This window comes from Cinclus cinclus, chromosome Z, assembly GCF_963662255.1.
Source record: "Cinclus cinclus chromosome Z, bCinCin1.1, whole genome shotgun sequence".
Taxonomy (NCBI): Eukaryota; Metazoa; Chordata; class Aves; order Passeriformes; family Cinclidae; genus Cinclus; species Cinclus cinclus.
In genome coordinates, this window is record NC_085084.1 from 39,497,107 (window position 1) to 39,519,630 (window position 22,524).

Sequence of the window (22,524 nt, forward strand, 5' to 3'; positions counted from 1 at the left end):
AAAATCTTGTGCTTTACCCATACCAAGACCTGGCATCACATCTAAAGCACTTCTGTCTGAGACAGGTTCCAGCATATGTCTCCATCACTCTGTTTCCTTACACATACTTTATTAAAATGTAATGAATCCTAAATTCATCTTCTGCAGACAGGGTGCTGAGAAGAGCATTGATGACAATCTAGTTGCACTCTGCTACATAGAGAGTAAAGACTGCTCTGAGATCACCGTGGTTTTCCAAGCAGTTGTACAAGTAACTACTTAAAATCTTACCTCTTCTTCTCAAAACTGTTCAAAGAAAATTTCAAAGCATGACTGCTTTGGATTATTTTTTCTGCTTCTAAGTGCATGTATTTGCCTACACAGGATATGCATAGTTTTTAGGATTCAAAGCCAGCCATCATACTCAAAGCTGAGAAGAACATGTTCTCTACTTGTCACAGTTGTGGTATACAAATGCAAATGAAGGACTTCAGGGTTCGGAGTTTTTTCCCCAAAATTATATTAATTCATAACTACAGCCATGACAGGCCCATTACATTCAGGAAACAAATGAGCAGAAAGAGGGACAGTTACAGCCCCTGTTTAACAGCAGGGTTCAGTTCAGTTTGCCTTGTCCTCTGTGTGTAAGGACAACTTCCTGCTGAGCTGTCTCATGTGTATGCCATTTCTGAGGGTCACTTTTGCTTGGAGCCTGACCCCCAGGCACTCCTTCTGCATCAGAAGGGCATTGGCTGGTGCTCTCTCCCACAGAGCACTGTCAGCCACTGCCAAGCCCTGCCAACCCAAGCAAGGGTAGACATCCAAGAGGGCTTGGAACAAAAATTCTCTTATTTTGTCTAAGAGTCCAGTCAGTTGGTGAAGCTAGAGTAATTAAGAAATGAGGCATAACATTTTCTGCAGCAGAGGAAATACAAGCATTTTCCTTTGGCACAATGTGAAAGGAAGCTTCTAGGTGGAAACTATTTGTCATCATGAATGATTGTTTTCATTTCCTGTGTTGGCATTTGCAGGAGAGCTTACCTGAAGGGGCATATATGCGGTTGCACTGTTAAGTTATTTAAAAAAAAAAATACAGCTGTTGAGGTCTCTGCATATGGTGGAGTCCTGTAGTACTTTTCTCCTCTGTGTTCAGCCTTCCAGTTGCCACTGTCAGAGGTCATAAGGACAAAAATAGGGATTGCAAGTGATCAGTGGGAAGCCACAAAACTGCTGAAAAAAATCCCCAACAATCCATGAGTCATTATGCACCTCCAGAAGTGAAAAAATACATAAACTTTCTGTATTTTGGGCTGCAAATCCAAAACAAATGCTGTGCCTGGAAAAACTTATTATGGACTGTTTTGATTCAATTGCACAGTGTGTAAAATGATTGTACATCCTAAGGACTGCAGGATTATCCCAAACCTCATGGTTAGGTTAGGTTAACCTCATGTTAAACCTTATCACAGGGTTGCAAACAATCTCACTTTTAAACCACAGATGTTGTTGACATGGTGTGTCAAAGCTCTCTACATTTTTGGAAAGCACCAAAGACTGAGAGTTTAGTGGGAGGATGAAAACAAAGGTTCACTTCAGGGTCTTTTCCTTAAAACTGGGTCTGAGCCTCGCTGTTCAGTGAAAACAAGAGAAAGGTCCTTACATATTTTCACTGAGCACTCAGATGTAGTCATTATCACTATAAGCAGCATACTAGCTTAGCAGCATAAGTATTTTTGCCCTCTGAATCCAGACCTTATCAAAGCGTTGGATTTGAACTTCCACCGGTTTCCCCTAAGTCAACCCCTGGAGGAGTTGAGGTTTTTTGTTATTTCAGGTTGGTTTGTCAGGGATTTTTTAGGAAGTGTTTGGTAAGAGAACAGCTTTTAAATGCAGGCATCTGTTGACATTGAAGCTGCCTTCACCAGCCTGCTCATTTCTCAGATGATCTGCTCATCAAATAAATAATAGGACTGTCGAACCCGGTCCTCAGGAGCTCAGACCTTTTTGCTGGGGAGTCTGTATTTGAGTGAGAGTTGCCAAAGCTAGAGGTTGCCTGTCAGTATACTGTGCCAGAAATCAAACGTGAGAAGGCAGGAAGGGAGGCTATGCCTGGCCCTGGGGTGCATCCTGTCTGACACAGCCCTCCTACTGTTGGGTTTTTCCCAAAATCTCTGTCAGATCTGAATGCCTTTAGCAGTTGATACCCTTGTTTTAAAAATATTTTGTTTCATAAGCATTCTAGGGCTGGTTCTGCAGGTGTATTGGAAGTTCAAGAAACAGAAAGTTCAAGGTTTCTTTTCTATCTCTAATTCACCTCTTTCTCCTTAAACTGATTTTACAGCATCTAGGTCATTCCCTCCCACCTTTCATTCCAGTATTCTCACACATACAAAAATCTATGCTGAGTATTATGTAGTAAACCAAGATCAACAGACAAGTGATTCTAGGAAACAAAAATATGCCATGTGCATAAGCACCTATTCATTTGTTGTTCCAAATATAGTATCAGTATTTACTAGATTAAGCCATAATCCCTGCAGTACATCCCGTACAAATCTTTTACAGATAGATATCTTCAAGTATGTTAGTTTGACCATTCAGATGACTCTTTCAGCCCTTCTAGATTAAAATAACCTCTTTTTTTTTCTTTCCTAATAATGCCTCTGCATTTATCTGTGGGCTTCCTGCATAGCTTTTGGGAGCAATGTTTACTTTGTTTCTCCTTGAAAGACCTACTCTACTAAACCACTTATCTTTCTGGAAAGTTTATTTTTACTCTCATCTTGCTAGAGCAAATTTTATGAGACCAGAGCAGCAAGACTGATGCAAAATAGTGCAACTGAGAAGAAAAACAAACTGGGCACCATTAAGAAAGCTGAAAACCAATTTGTGATCATGATCATTAAAATTCCAGACAGAAAAATTACAGAAAGTATTCTAGACCAACAGATTCATTAAATCCCAAAATCTCTCTTGGTCACAAAACTCACTTAGTGTGACCAATTTTCAACTCCAGGAAGAAAAAATAAAATTCCTCTCCATTAGCATGGGAGGATATTGAAAACTGGGAAATTCAAGGCTAATTGAGTCATGAATTATTGTTTTGGCTGTCTTGTATGTGACATTTTCAAAATGCCAGTCTCACTAAACCAATTAAACATGCAATATCTGAATTTGCTAGCCCAGTGAAGTTAAGCACTATGGGTAGTATGGCTTCCTGACTAATATTACTTGCACACGCTTGCATGAAACATTATGATTGAGTTTTTATTACCTGAAGCTTACTGGCATCTCTCTATTTTATGTCAGACCCCCCTTCTGCCCTGCTAGGCTCAGAGTAGAGGCAGCTCACTTAGTGAGAAGCAATTCCATGGTTTGTTTTCTTTCAGCATGGTCCCCCAAGCTGTACTGTTTGGCAGAGGCCTTAACAAAAGAAAGGCTGATTTCCTTCTGAGATTTTTAGTTGTGGTCATCCAACTTCGGCATTTCACAATAATTAAACAATTTTCTGTCTGACTGGTGAAAAGACTCTGTTGTTTGTAGATGTGGGAATTTAGATCTTCAGCTCATGTATATTTCTTCATTTTGGGTAACTGAGTAATCTGAGGCATCAAAGATTTGCAATAAAAGAGTTAAGTCATAGCTGTTGGGGTGGCCTTGAACCTAGTATTTCTTAGTTTCTCTGACTTCTCTGAGGATACGTCCTGAGAGACAGTGAGTTCAGCTCCTGAGTAAAAACCTTTCTTTCCATTTTTATCCCTGATCACAGGCTTTAAGAGTCACCTGACTTTTGGAGCATACCTAAATCCCCTTACTTTTTGCTGTGCTGTCACAGCAGCATGCAAATATAGGAAGAAAAAGCTAAGGCAACCTTGCAGATAGACTGAGTATGAGTCTCAGATAAGAACTCAGGGTTGGCTTTCTCCATCCTCCTGCTGTTTTCCTTGTGATTTCAAATGCTGGAAAAGACAATTAATAATTAATATCCTAGAATAAAGATTTGTGTCTAGTCCTGTTTGTTTGAAGCACCTGCCAAATGTGCACAGAATACATGGAGGGCTATTTCAGGAGGAGGTATTCACCCTGGAGAATATAAAAACCACCTACATGCTATGTGTGGATGTTTTGGGGTTTTAATGGAGGACAGCTTGTGTATGGTGACATAACACCCTTTCCCCCAGGAACTAAGCATATATGTCAGTTTATCCAAGCAGTCAGAGAGCAGCGCTGTGCTGGAAGGCCATGTGAGGCCCTCTGACCCAGTGTCCGGGGTTTCCATCATAAGTATCTTTGAAATAGTGGGACAAATCTGGTGGATTCACTCTTCCCAGGGATCCCAGAGAACTGTGGGGGCAGGGAGTCCTGCAATTTGCAGGTCTTTGTGGAGGAACTTTAATAAGACAAACAGTCTCAAGACCAGTGAGTCTACATTGTGTCAGAGCTCTCAAGTGTCCTGATCTTCAGGGAGTAGTGCAAAGCTGCAACCTAGAAAAATAAAATTAGTTTCCTAAGTCAAGTACCCACAGCACCAGGCAGTAGTTGGAAGTCATGTTGCATGTGCACGGCAAGAACAAGACTGCCTTTTTTCACCACAATGGAAATTGGAAGATTGAAAAATATTGGGGGATGAAGGCAGTAAGACACAAATCAAGTAGGCTTGGGAGACTCTCAGTCACAAGTTGTGCCAGTGAGGAGTGGGAGGGAAGCCTACTCTGAAGCCCTGACTGGCAACAGAACCTGGCATTTCTTCCCTTATTTCTTACTTCCACTCTCACCTTTGGGGAATGCATGGGTTCAGTAGTTCCTGCAGTGGCTTTTGTATCCAGGCCTTTGCATTCTACATCCATATCTGATTGGTCTCTGACATACAGGGAGCCAAAACTTTCACAAGGAACACCTCTTTGTAAGACTTTGATAACCATGCATTATATAGCATAAGGAATATGGCTGGCATTCCTGTGTTTACAGGCTTCTCTAGGACAGTCCCTCTTTCAATGACGTGCTTCTCCCTGTACAAGGTTCTTTAAATTCTCCACTCTCACCACAAGTGATTGCTCCTGACTCAGAGAGTTGCCAAAGGAGGAGTGTGATCTGACAGGGGCCAAACCCTCCAATATGTAAAGTTCCTGTCTTAAAAGGAAGTGAATAGACTCTGCTGAAAGAGGCAGGTACAGATGCAATGTACCTGTACCTTCCCCAAACTGCTCTTCTGGGGAGAGAAGAATGTGGGTGGTTAAAGACAGTGGGAACACACAGCCTACACAGGCTACTACACTGCTTTGGTAGTAGCTGCTACACAGTGGAAAGACAAAAACCAGATTGCACTTCTTGCCCACAGTGAAGGAGCACATACTGCTACAAGACAGGAGGGGACCAAGAAAGGCATGACCTCAAGGAGAAGCCAGTGGCATTAGATGGGAGTGTGATTCAACCCCAGGTGAAAAACACTTATGAGACATCACCTTCAGCCATTCATAGGGGGAAATCATGAGCAACAAGGGTGTTCAGCTATGAGCACTTGCATACATGTATCTTCATCCTGATGTAATTTTGTATTTCCCTCCAGTCTTTCACCTTAACTCTGGGCCTTCCTGTCTGATTTCCATCTTCCTCCTGAGGGTGCTTTGTTAAAGGGATTGAAATTAAGCACTTAAATTAAAGGGATTGAGATGAAGTACTTAAGTTATCCCTACATAGATGAGGTTACCATGGCAAGGTTTATTCCAGTTTTTTAATAAGACCTGTGAAATGCAAAGGCTGTCCAGTGATACTTACTTGAATGTTGCCAGGACAACCTGGGCACTCCTCAAAATTACAGAATAAGGTTCTGTGAGCCTTCAACCATTCAGTGCATTTGAGCTGAGTTTCAGATAATCAGCTGAAGATTGTGGGCAGATTGGTGGTTCAGCAGTGGAAAGGAGTGCTTTTGCAGTCATTGACTGAGGATAGAAGTATTTGGAATCAATTAATTCCTCTGGATATTCTGAATAAGATCCCGCTCAAAATCATTCTCTCTGCTAACAAAACTTTCCAAGTCTCCAGCTCAATGTCTTCATGTCATTTGACTGTTTCCTTCCTCATCTTCAGATTTTCAGGTACAAAAACAATGTGAAAAAAAATTTAAATTACCTGAAGTAATATTAAAGTAGTTGCACATGACCACTGAGAGCTACATGTTCAGTTAGGGACTTTTCTCATCATTGTCTTGAAATAATTCACTGGCTGATTCAACCCCCACTTCTGTGGCTCTGTGAGAGGGCAAGAATTAATGACTTCTGCTGGTCACCTAGTAACAAATGCCTTGCTGCAGAGATGCCATGTAATCATATGATGTGACTACTGAACCAGGAAGGGCTTTAGGATTTTTTTTTGTCCAGGTAATACGGCCCAGGAAATTATGTGGCTATGGCAGTTATGTTTTATTTAGATATGGACCTGACAAGGGAGAATCTATTGACAGGCAGTGGTGCACATTACAGACAGATGTACATATATTGTAAGCTTTGAATTTAGGGCAGGAAAAAGAAAACCGAACTAAAGCATTCACATGTCACAGCATGTGCACCAGAAAAAACCAAACTGTCACTTTCCATGGGTCAAAGGTGGCTGTAGGAATAAGCAGATATCCAGGGCAGAGGATTAACTGGAGTCAGGCTACAGACAGAAAGGGGAGAAGATGACCAAGATAAATACAGGGGGGGATTTAGAGAACAAGTTTTGCACTCACTATGACCACAGCTTTTCCAGAATTTTTAAATAGCAGGAGCAAAATTATTTGTCTGAGCTGAACATTTGCAAACCAGGAGAACTGCCAGGGGAGTGATGGAAAACACCTTTGGGAGCTGATGATTTTCAGCCTCACCTAGAATCTTTGCAGTGCTGCTTTTAATGTTTAGCTGCACAAAAAGATGGGAGCTGAGAGCCAGCCCAATACAGAGGGAAGGTCATCCCCAAGACTGACAGTGCCAAGACAGAAATCTTGAACAGAAAAAGCAGTGTGATAGATTATTCAGTTTTTCTTCTGGGAGGAAAGACATCCTCTCATCTAACGTTTAAACCCCTCTGCATAAACCAGTGACACATAATGAGGGAAATGCCTCCAGCACTTCCCAAGCTCAATAATTAGCTTTCACTTACGGAAAGCTAAGTTACCAGGGATCTCCTGAAACAGAGTAAAGCACACATGTTCTCCAGGTTGTTTGTGAGTGTCCATCTAACAGAAAAATACATTCTCTTCTGCGCCAAGGTATTTTAGAGGTGCATACAGCACACCGTTCATGATAAAGATGGCAGGAACTGTAACCTTCTGCAGCATTGGAAAGGCAAGGCAACCAGCCTGCTGCAAAGGCCAAAGTAATTTCTTACAGAATGCAAAGCTACATGGCTCAATAGGCCACCACAAAGATGGAAAGCTCCATAAACACCTCAGTTCTAAAATGCCTCTCAGTCTAACAGAGGGTGGATTCAGACTCAAGGTTCCCATGGCTCTCATCTCCTCTGCAGCCCCAGCAGACACTTTTTCCTTGGTTTCTCAGGGTCCTTCTCTAGAAAGGACTTTGCAGGAGGGCCACACCTGGACAAATGCCTGCCCAGTGTAAAGTCAGCTTTGCTGCTTCTGCAAAACAGGAACTTCTGGGAAACTCAGATCTTTGTTTGAAAAATGTTTTGTTCTGTTGTGCAATAAGAAGAACCCATCAGTTGACCAGCGCTGCATATGGAAACATTTTCTCTGTTTTGCTGAAATGTCAAATGCCGTTTAAGATCTTGGCAGCCTGAAGGCAAGGATGGGAATAGTCTCTGAATGGCCAAGAAAACATCCTGAAGTTACATTTTTTTTCATCCAAGTTAAGAGACGTAAGCAGCCCAAAGCCCTAGTTAGACCTTGTGGTTTTGCTCAGATCTAAACACAAGACAAGAAAGACCATTGTTACTCTCTAGATAAGCATTTGAGAACTCAAAAAGATAAGTTTTCCTTTGACTACAAAACATATCTAAGCACAATAGCCCTGTGAAAAGGAGGCAAATCAGACCTAAGACAATAAATTTAATGCTACATGAAAAACCTGGCTGAAGAATTGTTTGGAGTCAAAGCTGATTAACCAAGTCATTAGTATCCGACACAGAGATAAACAGTTAAGGACAACAAACTGTTTTATGAAATACAGAAGTCAGCCCAAGATATCTTCCTTTGCAAGCTGTCATGTGTAAACTTACTGTGCCAGAAAAAAGTTAGTTTCCTTGTAAATCAGAGCCTTGTATGAAAGGCTCCTGATGGAAGGCATCTGCACTTGCTGGAAACCCCCAGCCTCACAGATGTACATTGGACTTTAATGCATTCCTGTGTGGTTTACGTAGGTAGATGACAAAATAAGGAATGTCTCCTCCTCCCCTACCCTGTAGGTTTCAGTGCAGATGGGGAAAATCCTTAGTTTTGTACGGCAAAGACATCAGCAGACTGTTGTTGGCCATGTTTTTAATCATGGTGTTCAAGTTCATTTAACAGTACAGAGAAAGTCTTTGTTAGGAGGACATGTGCACCTTAAAAGTACAAAGCATTATTTGGCTAACAACACAAAATATTTTAGTACTTGATATGCAGTTCAGATGACCGTCATGTTTGCCAGCCCTACAGGACACCTCAGGAGCCATTGGTGGCCAGGAATGCATCAGTCAGATGGGCTGGTGGCTGGCCTCTGAGGATCCCTGGAACACAACCCCTGTGTTTCTGAGTTGTTTTCATTTTCCAGTGGTCAGTGGACATAGATAGGTTCGGTGACTCCATCAATTATCAACTCTGGGGTTATTCTTTACTTTAGGATTTTATTTTCAAGATGGTGTTTGAATCCTTCAGCATCTAAAAAACTTGTCTCAACAAGCCTAGTCCTTCTCTTATTTTTCTGCAGATTTTCTTACAATTGCTTCAACCACCACCAACCAAGGGAATAAAAGGGGATGCAGAAGGACCAGGCCTCTGGAGGTGTGTTGTAGTTTGCATAGAGAGAGGTGAACATTTGCTGGAGCAGCAGAGAAGAGAAGAGAAGAGAAGAGAAAGGGAAATGTATGAACAGTACAACAATATAAAATAATATCATATTTTTGTGTTGCATCTTACAGCAGCAAAAGCAGTGTAGTCAGGTCTTAAGGGGACTGAAGAGGAGGTAGTGTGATAGACAGACAGGTAGATAGACAATTTTGTGTAGAGCACTATGGCAAAGACCTGTTTTATGTCTGAAATTTATCTTTTCTGGGGACAGGAGCCTGGCTACAGAGCCTAATTCTGGCCACAGTGACAAAATAATCAGGAATCCTCCAGGTCAGTGATGTCTCCCTTTCTAGGTTGAGGTATTTCTGGAGCTCCAACAACCTAACTGTAAATAGAGGAGATCATGCTACAGACAAGGTTCATGCTGAGTTCAGCAGTACCACTGGTCTAGTGTCTGGTGTGCTGGGGAATCAGTAATTAGGAGACTTCTCTGGGCAGTTCTCCTTCCTGCCTTTGCCTAGGAATCTGCAGTTCCTGCAGAAGTAACTCCAGAGGGCTCACAGATGACCACACACACCTAGGGTTGCAGCTTGGTTTGAGATGTTGCAGTTTGGTTCCAAGCAGCTCTTCCCTGACACTTCTGAGGTAGTTTCTTTGCTAATGTTCTATGAAGGTAGCTCAGGAGGGGAGGATGGGAGGAAAGGCAGAATGAATGTAGGTGAGCAGACCAGAATTTTTCCAAAGTGAATAAGGCTGTTTAAGTTTTTCTACCTTGTTAGAGGCTAAGTACTGTAATAAGTACATGACCAGAGAAGGCATGCATGTCCAGGAAATTCTCTGTATGGTTCAAATGGCTGCCAAGCAGCTTGCAATTGCAATGTCTCCCATCCCAAACACTGCAGATAACTATGTAAGCTTCCTAGGGTGTGGATACACACAGGGACAGCTGGGTATACAGTGAGCCAGTCCCCCTGAGCAGCACAGCCTCAGATCCTGGGAAGTGCAGGCCATGGCTGTGGTGGTGCTTGGGTACCTGTGTATCTCCACCACAGTGACTCCATAGCCCTGCTTCTCCATCCCCACAGTGCAGGGTTCTGCATCTGCAGGTAACTGCAGAAAACTTATGACTCCCCAAAGAACTTGGGCACCAACTGGGTGGTGAGAGCATCTTTGTTTCTGTTATAAGAGATTCTTCCTCATGGCCTCTGCATGCAGAATTGGATCTGCAGGTTCCTGTTCTATGCAGGTGTCATGTGAGCTCCTTCTCATGCAACATTTGTGTCCTCTATGCCAAGTGATAGCTTCTGCCCGAGGCCAGCCCTTTTTTCCTTTAGCCAGAGCAAAGTTACATAGCAGTGACACTTGAAAAGAACCACACTTCCAGCATTATTTCACCATTGCTTTGCAGTGGCAGCAAATACAACATAAAATCTCTCCAACTATGACATGCAGTGTGGTACTGGAAAACATCTTGTTTTGAGCAAGTAGCCAGAAGGTAAAACTTGGTAAAGAGTTTGTCCCCAGAAAAATAAGATAAATGATCTATCCATTACTTTCCTTTCTATTGTTGATCTATTATGATAGACATAGGGAGTCCATAGTTTTAAAGAATAAGAAGAGTCCCATAGGAAGAGTCACAATTGTCTGGGTCAAATAGAGCTCACCATCTCCTCCATGGAGTTTGGTTTGTGTACCCCAAGAATCTGTATTCTCTAAGAGGCACAGACACTCTTTCATCTCTAATCAAACTGTTTCATCCCCTTTTCTCCTGTCTTTTCTTTCCTTCCCCTTTTTGTTCAAAGGATGAGAAGAATCAGGTGTTGATCACCAATGCTTGGCTGCAAATGGTGAGTAACCTCTGACAGTAAAGAAACCGTCTACTTGAAAACTACTGAATGTGATTTCTTAGCTGAAAAACAAGACTGCTATCTTATAGCTTGTGTATAATGCAATACAAGGAGCCATTTTGAGTCCTTTAAATTTCCCTAGTGCTCCTGTTAGAATTGAAAACTAAATTCAGGAGACTACACTAAGCCTTTAGACAGACCTGTTGACCTTCAGAACATGAAACCAACCACATTGTTTTGCTAGTGGATGTAGGGATCTAGTAACAAAGAGCCCAGAGTTAAGGTCCCATCACAGGTAAGAAGAGAATCTTCAAGGACCTCAAGGCCCTCGCCATAAGCAGTGATGGGGACTATAAGCCAGACACCCAGTAAGACCTAGGCAATCTGCACTTGCTACTTTTGGGAAAATCCTGCCTCTGCCTGAAATTGGGAGTCTGAACTCAGAAACGGTCACTGGACTGCATGCAGACTACTCATAGGGGAGTGGTGGTTAGTCCAGGGAACACAGAGGGCCTGATGCTGTTTGCTGCTGGCAGCATCTAGGCACATCTCTGGGATATTGCCTTCCCTCATGCTTTACAAACCTCTTCCACAAATATTCCTCCTCCCTCTTCTGCAACCTGCTCCAACTAAAGGTTCACCTGTACCGCTCATGCAGAATAAGCAAAACTGACCTTCACTAAGGGAAGTGACCTCCTTTGCAGGAGGAGGTTTTCCATCAGGTCTGCCTGGCTGCCTGTGGTGAGGGATACAGTATTTTCTTGTGGCGCATAAACAGATCTCCTTAAGGACTTGTGCACAGGAAAGAAGCAGTTCTTGAAGGAAAAAACAGTGGGAGACTTGAATGATTAAACTAATTCTACTTTGATTTTCACAGCCAAACACTATCTCATATTAATATGTTCAACTGAACAGGCTGTTTCTTCCTCAGCTAGGGATGTGCAGCAGAAATTAGTGTTTTTATATTGCAAAAACTAACTCAGTCAAACCTATATCACTACAGAATTGTTAGGTCAAAGCCTGTGGGTTTCCTGTCCCTTGCAGAGATGTTCTGCAGGTGTAGCACTGATAAGGGTTTCCCTCCCAGTGAGCTTCACTGTAAGTCAGAAGGCTCTTCCCAAAAGCTGCTCCTGCATCTTTCTCAAATTAACTGTGTTGAAGTGGAGGAGATGGGATCAGAAACAGCCCTTTGGCATATAAAACTCGCTTGCCTACCTCACAGAGCAACGTGGTTAGTAGAAGTGTCACCCAATTTTTGTAACATTGAATTATTTCCATGCAACAGGGACTCTCAGACCGTGGTCCACCTACCCCACTTACCACCTCAAAAAACACTTCAGAACCACAGACCTCATGGAGGTGCCTTACTGCCAGTGGTTCTGTCAGCCCACCAGGAAAGGTTTTGGATGTCTGACTTCTGGCCACAGATGAAGAGCTAGACTCTGTCTTCAGTAGTCACACTGTTATTTCCCCTCTATATATGCCAGTTTTTCTTAATAATCAAAGCTGAGCATTAAACTATTACCATACCGCTGCTATTGCCATAATATTCCAGAGAATTTAGAAGACTTTTACAAGCTCATATAATTTGATGTATGTGTTTCCCAACAGTCCTGGGTTGATGCTTATTTGTCTTGGGATCAGTACGAATATCCAGGAGTGCAGAACTTGCGATTTCCCGCTGACCAGATTTGGGTACCAGACATTCTTCTATATAACAGGTAAGCAGGATGTGAAATGACCAGTAGGAGACTAGAACTAAGCACTAAAAATCAGTCATGCTTTACTGATACTATGGGCTTTTGCCCTTGATGGATCTGGCTCTTACCCTTAAACAGTAACAAAAACAAGCGAGCATCAGCTGACAGATTTTTCTAATAGCCAGTCTAACTCTTCCTTGCTCTAGTTCTGCAGATGTCTTCTTTAACTTTTTCTCAGTAAACACAGAGAGGAAGTTATCTATAGTTTCTTCAAAATTACCATTCTCTGCAGGAGAGCTATTGTCCTATATTTGTCATAGTGTTTCTGATTGAAGTAAACAAATGGATTTTCATCTCACTTTCGTTTTCACATATTTTATAAACCTCTCCATCATTCTTCTTCTACTTGGAACATTCTCTAATCTGTTTTTCCTATCTACAGTGATGAATCTGGTTCTCTAGACAGCATTTCTGCAGTGTTGAATGAAGTAGAAACTCTCTAGACAGCTGTTTCCTTAATGCTTTCCAGGAGGAGGGGATTTGGGGTTTTCTCTAGTAATATCCTAATTCTGGATTTATTTTTTGAAGTATTGCAAACCCCAGATGTTGTAATTCAGTTCTGTTGTCTTACTAAATTTTCCCTGTTATGTCTTTCTCTGACAGTTTTCAGGGTAATACTTTCTAATTACCCAGATTAAATTTCATTTTGTTAGTTTCCAGAGTTCACCATGATCCATATTCCATTCCAAACCATCCCGACAAGATATCCAAAGGAGGCCAGGACACACCTAGATTGTTTAAGTGTTCTTCTTTACTTCAACTTTGCTTCTTACTGTCTCTTTATTCCTTTTCAGTCTCTAAAAAGGAGGCATACAGCTTGGTCCATATTACTGTAGTTTATAACAACATGCTGAAATTCAGATAGATCACCAGCCTTCTCTTAGTAAGAAAAATAGATTCATTTGATGCAGTTGGCCCTTCACAAATCTGTGCCAGATGTTTCATGCCATTTTCTTTGAAGTTAGGCTGATTTGTCTATAATTTCACCTTTAAAAGGAGTCAGAATTTTCTTTGATCTCCTCTTATTCACCAAGCCCTTCCCTCTTCTCCACAAGCTCTCACAGATAATTGTTAATGCATCAGAGGGTATTTCGGCCAGCCCTTTCAGTTCTCAAGAGCAAATTTCAACAGCTCTGCTGACTAGAATCTGTCTTATCTACATTTCCTTAACCTGTTTGTCCCCTGTTCTGCCATGGACTCCTGCCATGTGTGAGAATGAGCTGGAAAGAGTGAGCCACACAGCATGCAGGATACTGCAACTCTCTGCACCCTGTTGTTTTTTTCATTTCTGTAGCAAGCAATGGGTCAATCTGATCCTTTGTCTTTTCCTTGTCCCCTTGTATTTATAAAACCCCTTTTTTATTGTCTTTTATGTCTTTGATAATTATCATGCAGTCTAGACTTAAGCTTTTCAGTGTCATCCCCTTTGTTTTTGTGTTGGGGACAATACTGAGGACTGAGGACTCAACACATAGATAAAGAGCAGATCAGAAGAGTAATGGAGGCTCTTGAATTTTTTTAAATCTGGCTGAAAGACAGGATGTGTAGGATGGTGTAGTCGTGCAACATAGACCTGTATATAGCCACTACAGGCAAGGCTCTACAAGCCAGGGGATCCCTCTGTGGTTAATCTCTTCCCAAGAGACCCTCTTCCCAAAAGCCCCCAGGCCTGCCTCTTTAAAGAATCATGTCCTTTTCTGGATCATTATTCTCTTAATTTTCTTGGAATTTCTGGAATACTTATGAAATTCTCTTTTCTTGGTCTCTTTTGCTCTTGGAATTTCAATGAATCTCCTCCTACAAGCCCCTAAAATAACTTCTTTTCAGTGGTTTTTCCAATGCTAGAAGAAAACTCTTGTCCTCTCTGTATCTCAGGAGCCTGCAGAATTGTTATGTCAGGCCACCATTGTTGTTACAACAGATATCTTTGCAAAGTAACAAATAACTTGATTTATGAGGTGAGCTGCCTCATTTTGACAGTTGCCCTAGAAAAGCATCATTGTCCTGACTGTCCAGTTTTTGAATACAGCTAATGTGACACCTTTGCTTTTTTTCCTTCTGCCTTTGTTGTGAGACATGCAACACTCTGCCTCTCAGTTCTTTGATCAGTATGCAAGCAGCCTGCCCAGGTGCAGTTGATAGTAACTATGAGGAACTGAGATATTAGTCAAGGATAGACACCTCACCCAGATGTAGGAACTTAATTCAGCCAAAAGGTTATTTTTATGTTGACAGTTACATCTTTACTCACACATCAGCTTGCTCTTTCTTTGTTTTGTTCTGTTTTGTTTACACTGTGTTACAGTGCAGATGAAAGATTTGATGCAACATTTCACACAAATGTGCTGGTGAACTACTCTGGATCCTGCCAATATATTCCTCCAGGTAGGGCGCAGAGAGTATTTTTTTACTTTTAATCAAATAATTTCAAGCAGATTTCCTTCATGAATGAAACCAAAGTGTTTAAAAGCCATCTGTGGAAATTTTGCAACCTGTCTAATAATGGGACAGACCCACTAAGAAAATTTAATTCCATTATCAGTGGTATTTACACTTTATGAATCAGGAAAACGTTCTCCTGAGCAGTTTTCTCAGAACATCCAGAGGCCCACCTAAGGTGTCGTCCAAAGTAAGGTGGTATGCACCCTGTCATCATGTTTCATGTGCAGTTCAGCTAATTCTCCGTTTTGTGGAGAAGTGTGTGAGCAGAGGAGACCCTGAGAGCAATACTCGCTCAGCATTGAAATCCTTCCTGCCAGACTGAGGCTAAAAATCGAGGTGAAAAGACAAACTGGAACTGGTCTCAGCCAGTTGGGCCCAAGTCTCAGTCTCTTTTCAGCTGTGCTGCTGATTCTCTGCCTACATGGTCCAGGAGCCAGGACTCACCAGCTAACACACAGGCTATCCCATAGTTGCTCACTGTGGTGGACAAAAAACTCCTAAACTTTGTGTCACAGTGTAGCATTGTCCTCAGCACATCCACAGGGCCCAGTGGGGACTAGCAATGACCCTCCTGATGGCTGCTCCACTGCTTTTCCCTGCCCATTAGACCCCTTAAAGCATCTCAGAACATGAACTAGACACATCCAGAGTTAAATTCAAGTCTTGGTTACCTCACGGATGACAAAGGCCAGCACTGAACGAGGTGTAGCACAACAATGTATTTTCAAAGGACTGTGGGTCTGAGGCAGGGCCTGACCAGGAACTCCTTTCAAAGAGCTGGTCACAGTACAATGAGTCCCCGGGGTGTACTCTTTGCTCTTGTCAGAGCAAAGCAAGTGCCTGTAATTTGCTGGGGCCAGCTGGCATTGACACAGGCTGGGCTGCTCCTGGGAGGCAACCTACCTCAAGGATGAAGTGAAAAACATCTTCACTGGTGGAGGAAGGGAGTATCATGACAGCATCTTCCACCTGCAGTACTTGCTTGGTTACCCCATGATTTTTGAAGAGGAAACTTGCTTACAGTCAGAGACAGATAAGGGTAAGGTGAAATACACCCCACACACACTTGATCATGAATGATTTCTTCCTACAGGCATTTTGAAGAGCACATGTTACATTGATGTCCGCTGGTTCCCCTTTGATGTGCAGAAGTGTGATTTGAAGTTTGGCTCCTGGACTCACAGTGGCTGGTTGATTGACCTGCAAATGCTTGAGGCTGATATTTCCAACTACATCTCAAATGGAGAATGGGATTTAGTGGGTAAATTGGCCAACCTACAGATTTTCAATAGACTAATTTTCAAATGCAAACCGCATATATATATAAATAATCAATCAATTGGACATGGAATGCCGATATTAAAAATACAGATCTAAGAAGAACCAAAAGAAGGAAAAGAATCATATATCAGAGACAGCCTTACAGCAACATTCATTGAACTTTGTCTGAAAACAGTGTGTTCTAAAGCAATTGCCTGCCAATGAGTACATAAATAAAAGCTACTAGTCCTGACACATCTGAGCAGTACTGAGCAGTCAGTATGAAACTTGGATATGTCTCATGTAGGTGCGTGGAATACTACTGTCACATTTACTCTAATACACCAGCAAAATTGATTGATGTAAAAAGTATTTCACCAAAACTTTTACATAAATGGATATTTCTCACCTAGAAAAGCATCAAAGTGTCTACCCATTCATAAAACCCACAGATTAGTATGTCTCTCTTCTATGCTTTGGAAGATACCTGTATTTTCAAAAGAACTTATGCCCTGAACTAGTTATTCAGAGTGACCTTCTCATGAGTTATTTTGAACTTATTTATGTTGCTGTAAGTCACAAGCAATGTTACAGAAATTGATGGAACTTAGACAACTGCAAGGAGAGGTTACAAAAAAGACACTTTATTTTCCACTCTGGGTGTACAAATAAGGAAATAAGTGCCCCAACAAACTGCATGCAATATTTTTACCATTGAGGGCATCCAAGAAATTATACTCAGTTTTATGAGAAGCCAGAAGACTCTACAGTGGAGTCTTCCTAAAGTCCAGTTATTTCAGAGCAATCCTCCCTGTCCAGTGCTCCTTTATGGTGGTTATTTTTGTGAAATAATTTTGCATATCTGGTTAAGAGTTCGTGGTTTGTCTGCCTTCAACCCTGACCAGGGGAGAACAAAACAGGGACTTATTTAGCTCATACAGCAAAATCATTAAATATCACCTTAGGCAAGCCATGGCTATATCCTTTAAGAAAACCTTGCTAAGCCTCTGCCAAAATGCACACATTATCAATCATCTGTTATGTCCACAGAAACAAAAGAGAAGTGAGCAAATTTGGCATGGAAGATACAAGGTGCTGAGTTCTTCCAGCTCTCCTGACATTTCCAGTGCTCTTGCAGTCCCCATCATGCAGGATGTCAGGCAATTTGCTGCAGCAGGTTCACCATCAGCAACCCTGCAGTACATCCATACTGGACAGCTATTTCTCTGAACCTTCAGATATAACAGACTGAGTTTAACTCCTTTTTGAAAAGTAAGCCATACCCTGTCTGCTTTTCCTGACAAAAAAAGCATCAAATATGTATAGAGGATCACAGAACAATAAGAAGCAGTGGCACTTGTCACACAGAAAATCTGCTGCAATAGCACATCAATAGTACATCAACAGTATGTTACCGTTCACACAATGTGGGAAGGCAGAATGCACATTTTTCTTGTTGAGGTTGTGATTCCCAGAACTGTTTTCTTCTGGCTCAGATGAACTTTATTAGCTAAACTAGGTTCAAGTGACTCAGAATGCATGAAAGTAAACCCTAGAAAACACAGAAGGTGGACTAAGAGCAGCAGAGGTGACACAAATTGGCTCATAAACCATCACTTCTTGGTGCAGTCCAGGGAGGTGTCTGGGAGTCCTGCACCTCTCCTCACTGCTCTGATCATATCCACTGCTCTGATCATCCTCTCTGTAGGTGTTCCAGGGAAGAGAAACGAGATGTACTATGAATGCTGCAAAGAACCATACCCAGATGTGACGTACACCATCACCATGCGTCGACGCACCCTCTACTATGGCTTGAACTTACTCATTCCCTGTGTTCTCATATCTGGTTTAGCACTGCTTGTATTCCTTTTGCCAGCTGATTCAGGAGAGAAGATTTCTTTAGGTAAGTGCTAAATATTCATTTGTTTCATAAGCATCCTATAAAATAGGAAAATAAATATCTCATGGTGGTATGGTGCTCAATGAATAAAGATTTCACTAGAAGAGCAATATAAGTATTTTTTGGTTGCAGGAACAAGGATAACAGCTTTCTGTCTGGTATTCACACATCCTGTGCTACACATATAACATCTTGTGGACTGGGAGGAAGCTGAACTTGTTGCTGGCACAGGCAGCAGTGATAGTATTCTGTCATGCCTGTTGTTACGTCTTTTAGTACATCTCAATGCATATCACAGCTCTTTGACTTTCGGTTACAACATACTAAGAAGCAAAGAGTGAAAGGCTGTGAACAGCAGCAGCTGGGCACCTGATTTTCATCTTCAAAGTTCAGCTCTCAAAACAACTAGCCATAAGTTCCCTATAAACACAGCCATGGAAGGGCTAAAAGAGATTTACTGTTGTGTGTGTTGATAAAAATGGGAAGGGTTCTCCCAGGAGAAGATAGGGGAGAGCTGCAAATATGCCAGACTGGCTGAGATGAGACCTTAACAGTTAATTCTGCATGATTCTCAGGACATGTCTCAGGACAGAGACTTTTAAGTCATATGAAGTGTCCCCAGTGGGATTTTACTTTGTTAAAAAATAAAAGGTATCTGAGCAGCCTCAGTAAAGAAGTAAAACACAAGGGTGTCAGGGGTTCAATTGCTGTCTATGAAATGTAGGATATGGATAAGAAAATGAGTTATTTGAGCTGTAGTACAATGTTGACACAAAAAACGGGAGCTAATGTTAATGCATTGACCTTTTGATTTCTCAGTATCAGGATGGTTAGATTTAGCAACAGCCTTTCCAGATACAACAGAGAGCTTGTTCTAAAACAGACTGCATGTCTTTGAGGTATGTTATATAATATGCAATAGCAAAACTTAGGCTGCTGTCCGTGCAAGTCTCTCCTAATCCTTAACAACCATTTGGGCTTTGTGCAATGTTTTGGAAAAGCACTGTAGTTCACCAGTTTTGCAAGCTTCGTTTCACTTGGCAAAAAAGATTTCTCCATTACTTTGAGAGAAGCAAGGGTTTGTGTTCATTAGAGAAAAGTGAAAAGAGAGCAGATAGAATTGCAGATAAAAACACTTGCACTTTGTGGAAGTTCTAATCTTCATTGATAGACATGAAGTCATGGGTTTGGCTTAGCTGTATATCAGGACAAAGCTATATTTAACAGCAAAGACATCAGAGGATCAGCTGCAGAGTTCATTTTCTTTATTCTTTCCAAATGTGTTCACTCCCTCCAGGTATCACTGTCCTTCTTTCCCTGACTGTATTCATGCTGCTTGTGGCTGAGATCATGCCTGCAACTTCTGACTCTGTCCCACTAATAGGTAAGTCGATTTTCACTGCTTTGTGCACCATGTGTGATGCCTCTCAAGAGCTGTTCAAAGCCAATTTGAGGACTGACTCTTTTTGTTACTCCAGTTCAGCGATGTCAGGAATGTCAGCCTGGACTTCACCATGTGCATATATGAAAAGGACTTACATAAGGGTACAAAAAGGCACTGGAAATATTAGATAAGCAGGTAACTGCAAAGATTGAAGGGACACAGAATCAACACTGCAGAAAATGAAATCCTTCTTCTTTTGCATCTCCCTGCCTCCCTGTTATTGCACAAATCCTTCCCACCTTCCCTATTCTCTCTATCTTAAAAGCAACTCAGGATACAAGAGTCAAAATTCAATTATTCCACTGGAGCATTTTTAATATGTACTGAAAACTATAGGACAGATCATAATCTTGGGATTGTGGGCTAGACAGACATCATTACAGCCTCTGTTTTTATAGGACCATCCCTTTACCTTGGTCCCATGGGGCCTTATTGCAGGGAAGAGAAAACAAACTTGTCCTATTTTACAAAATAAAAGAGAATGAACACTACCTGAAGGACTTGTGAGTACAAATCATGAATAAAGTAGATGTTCTAGACAGGAGAAATGAACAAATAGTCAATAATATGTCCAGGTGCTGATGGAAGATGCACCTTACAATTGTATAATGAAAGCCTCAAAAAAGTTATATAGTGACTAGGACAAAAAATACATTTATTCAGACAGCTTCATTATCTCTCTTTAAGGCTTTAAAACTACAACTGACTCTGGGGAAGGCAGATAAGCATGCAACAGTATGGACAATGGCACCCATAGGCAAGAGTTTCTGAAAGCGTCCAAAAAACTTACACATCTTAGTAAAAGGCAACAGGACTCTTGGCTTTGAGTCATACAGGAACTTCCAAAAAACTAATAAAATGTCTTTCTGAATGTGGGACACAATGGAGACAGACACAGTTCTAAGAGAAACTGGTGGTAGGGAGACCAAAGCTGTCGTGAACCACTTTTGACATAACTTTGCTGCATATAATGCATAACAAATCCCATTTAGAATTTGTAAAGTGGTACACTTACCTATGGCCAGTTCACTATCTTTAACCTAAACAGTTTCTACTAATACAGTCTTCTACCATAGAAGGTAGGATTTGTACCAAGAAAAGCTATGAATAATTATGTATTTTTATGGACTTTGATGCTACAATAACAATTTCTGGTTGTCAGAGAATTACTAAAATTACTGTAAATTATATCCACTACTCTCTCATTCTCTGCAAATATTTGAATTTGTTATGGTAGACAGTCCTGTTGGTCAGACATGATTTATTCTTATTAAATGTTGGATGGCTGTTCCCAGTCCCCGCCCTCTTTCTCAACTGTCCAGAAATGTTCCCTGAGAACTTGCTGCCTGATTTACCCAGGGGCAGAGTCAGAATAACAAAGCTGTTGTTCTCTAGATTGTCCTTTGAGCTTTGTAAAGGTGGATGCAACATCTGTCTTTCTCCATCTCCTTGGTTTTGCAATGATCCCTTTAGGATTCTTGATGATCCTGATGGATTTGGGCAGGCTCAGATCTCACAATCAGTCTCTGAGTCCATCCTTACCTATTGCTTGTCGTGTACCTCATCCTTGAACCATTTCTAAACACAGAAATGTCAGGGACCTTGATGGTGCAAACTGAGGCAAAGTTCATATTTCCTTGACCTTATCACTGTTCACTGTCACTAAATCATCCCCTCCTTTCAGCAACAAGTCCACGTTTGCCTTGTTCAGCTGTTTGTGTAGTGTTTGTGTAGTCATAGAAATTCTTCTTCTTGCCCTTGTTTCCCTTGCCAGTCTCAATTAATTAAACATTTCTGACACCAACCATAATGACAAGACAATGCTTCCAAATTTTCATTTTGGAGCCTGCCTCTGCTTCCCACAGCCCCTTCTCCTCTGCAGTGAAGCCCTACCATAAGCTCACAGTTCAGCCATACTCATCTACTGGTGTTCTATTTCTTGCATTTGGAGATGCTGTGCTTTAAACCCTTTCAGTCTTCCTGTCCTGCTTTATCCTTCAAAACACTCCCTGGTGGGAATACTTGTTCCCCACAAAAATGACAAGTCTGTTCACCTGAAGTCCAAGGTCTATGCTCTGCTGTCCACAGTCAGTTAATGGTCCTGAGCTTCACAATTTCACAGTAGCTCCAGCCTAGGTTGCCTCTGATTGTTATGTTTCGAAACAGTTCTTCATTCTTAGTGAAGCACCCTATGCACCAACCCTGTTTATACATGATATATGTGCCACCTTTTCAGCAGTCATCATAAAGCCCCCGGTGGCAATGAGGATTTGTGATACAGAGGTTTTCCTGAGTTGTTTTAAGTAGTCCCCATGTCCACTGTCTTTGGATAGTCTATTATGCTCCACAGAATCACTTCTGTTGGCCTCATCACTGAAGCTGATCACAAACTCTCCAGCAGCTCTTGCCCATCCAGACAGAAGCCCTCCTCCCTGCCCCCGTCCAAGTGCCTCCTTCACGTAACTTCTTCTCCTGAAGGACTTCTGTTAGTGAGAAATGTCTCTCAACATCTCAGTTTTCCAGCAACATTATTTTTACATGACTATTTGCAGAGTTTCAGTTGGTCCTGCATATTCCCCAGACATAATGTATTGCTCACTCTGGAGGTAAGCTCCTCTACCTTGTTTCACCATTCTTAAAGTCTTCCTTTCTCTGAATACCCAATACCATTTTTTTCCACCCTTGTCTGCTACTTCTACATTTACATCTGGGTTGGTATCTCCCTTCCACAGTATTTCTAGTTTAAAACCCTGCCCCTAACTCCTTGTTTCACTCTAGATTTGCAGGGAGACTGCTTGCTTATCCATTTGGTTTCTTCACCCAAACAGCCCTTTTTCAGAAAGTTCCCACAGCTGGACTGTGTGCTTTTACATGATCTCAAGTTCTGTTAATCTTATCCTTCCTCTAAC

General features: G+C 41.6%; 1 protein-coding gene across 1 annotated transcript in view; it reads left to right on the forward strand.

Annotated features, from left to right (window-relative positions):
- The window catches only part of LOC134056485 (neuronal acetylcholine receptor subunit alpha-7-like), a 57,272-nt gene that overhangs the window by 18,646 nt on the left and 16,102 nt on the right, over positions 1 to 22,524 (forward strand). The window contains exons 3-8 of the mRNA XM_062513289.1: positions 10,765 to 10,809; positions 12,421 to 12,530; positions 14,875 to 14,954; positions 16,105 to 16,272; positions 17,980 to 18,174; positions 19,469 to 19,555. Coding sequence (XP_062369273.1) covers positions 10,765 to 10,809; positions 12,421 to 12,530; positions 14,875 to 14,954; positions 16,105 to 16,272; positions 17,980 to 18,174; positions 19,469 to 19,555 — 685 coding nt within the window. The remainder of the gene's footprint in view (positions 1 to 10,764; positions 10,810 to 12,420; positions 12,531 to 14,874; positions 14,955 to 16,104; positions 16,273 to 17,979; positions 18,175 to 19,468; positions 19,556 to 22,524) is intronic.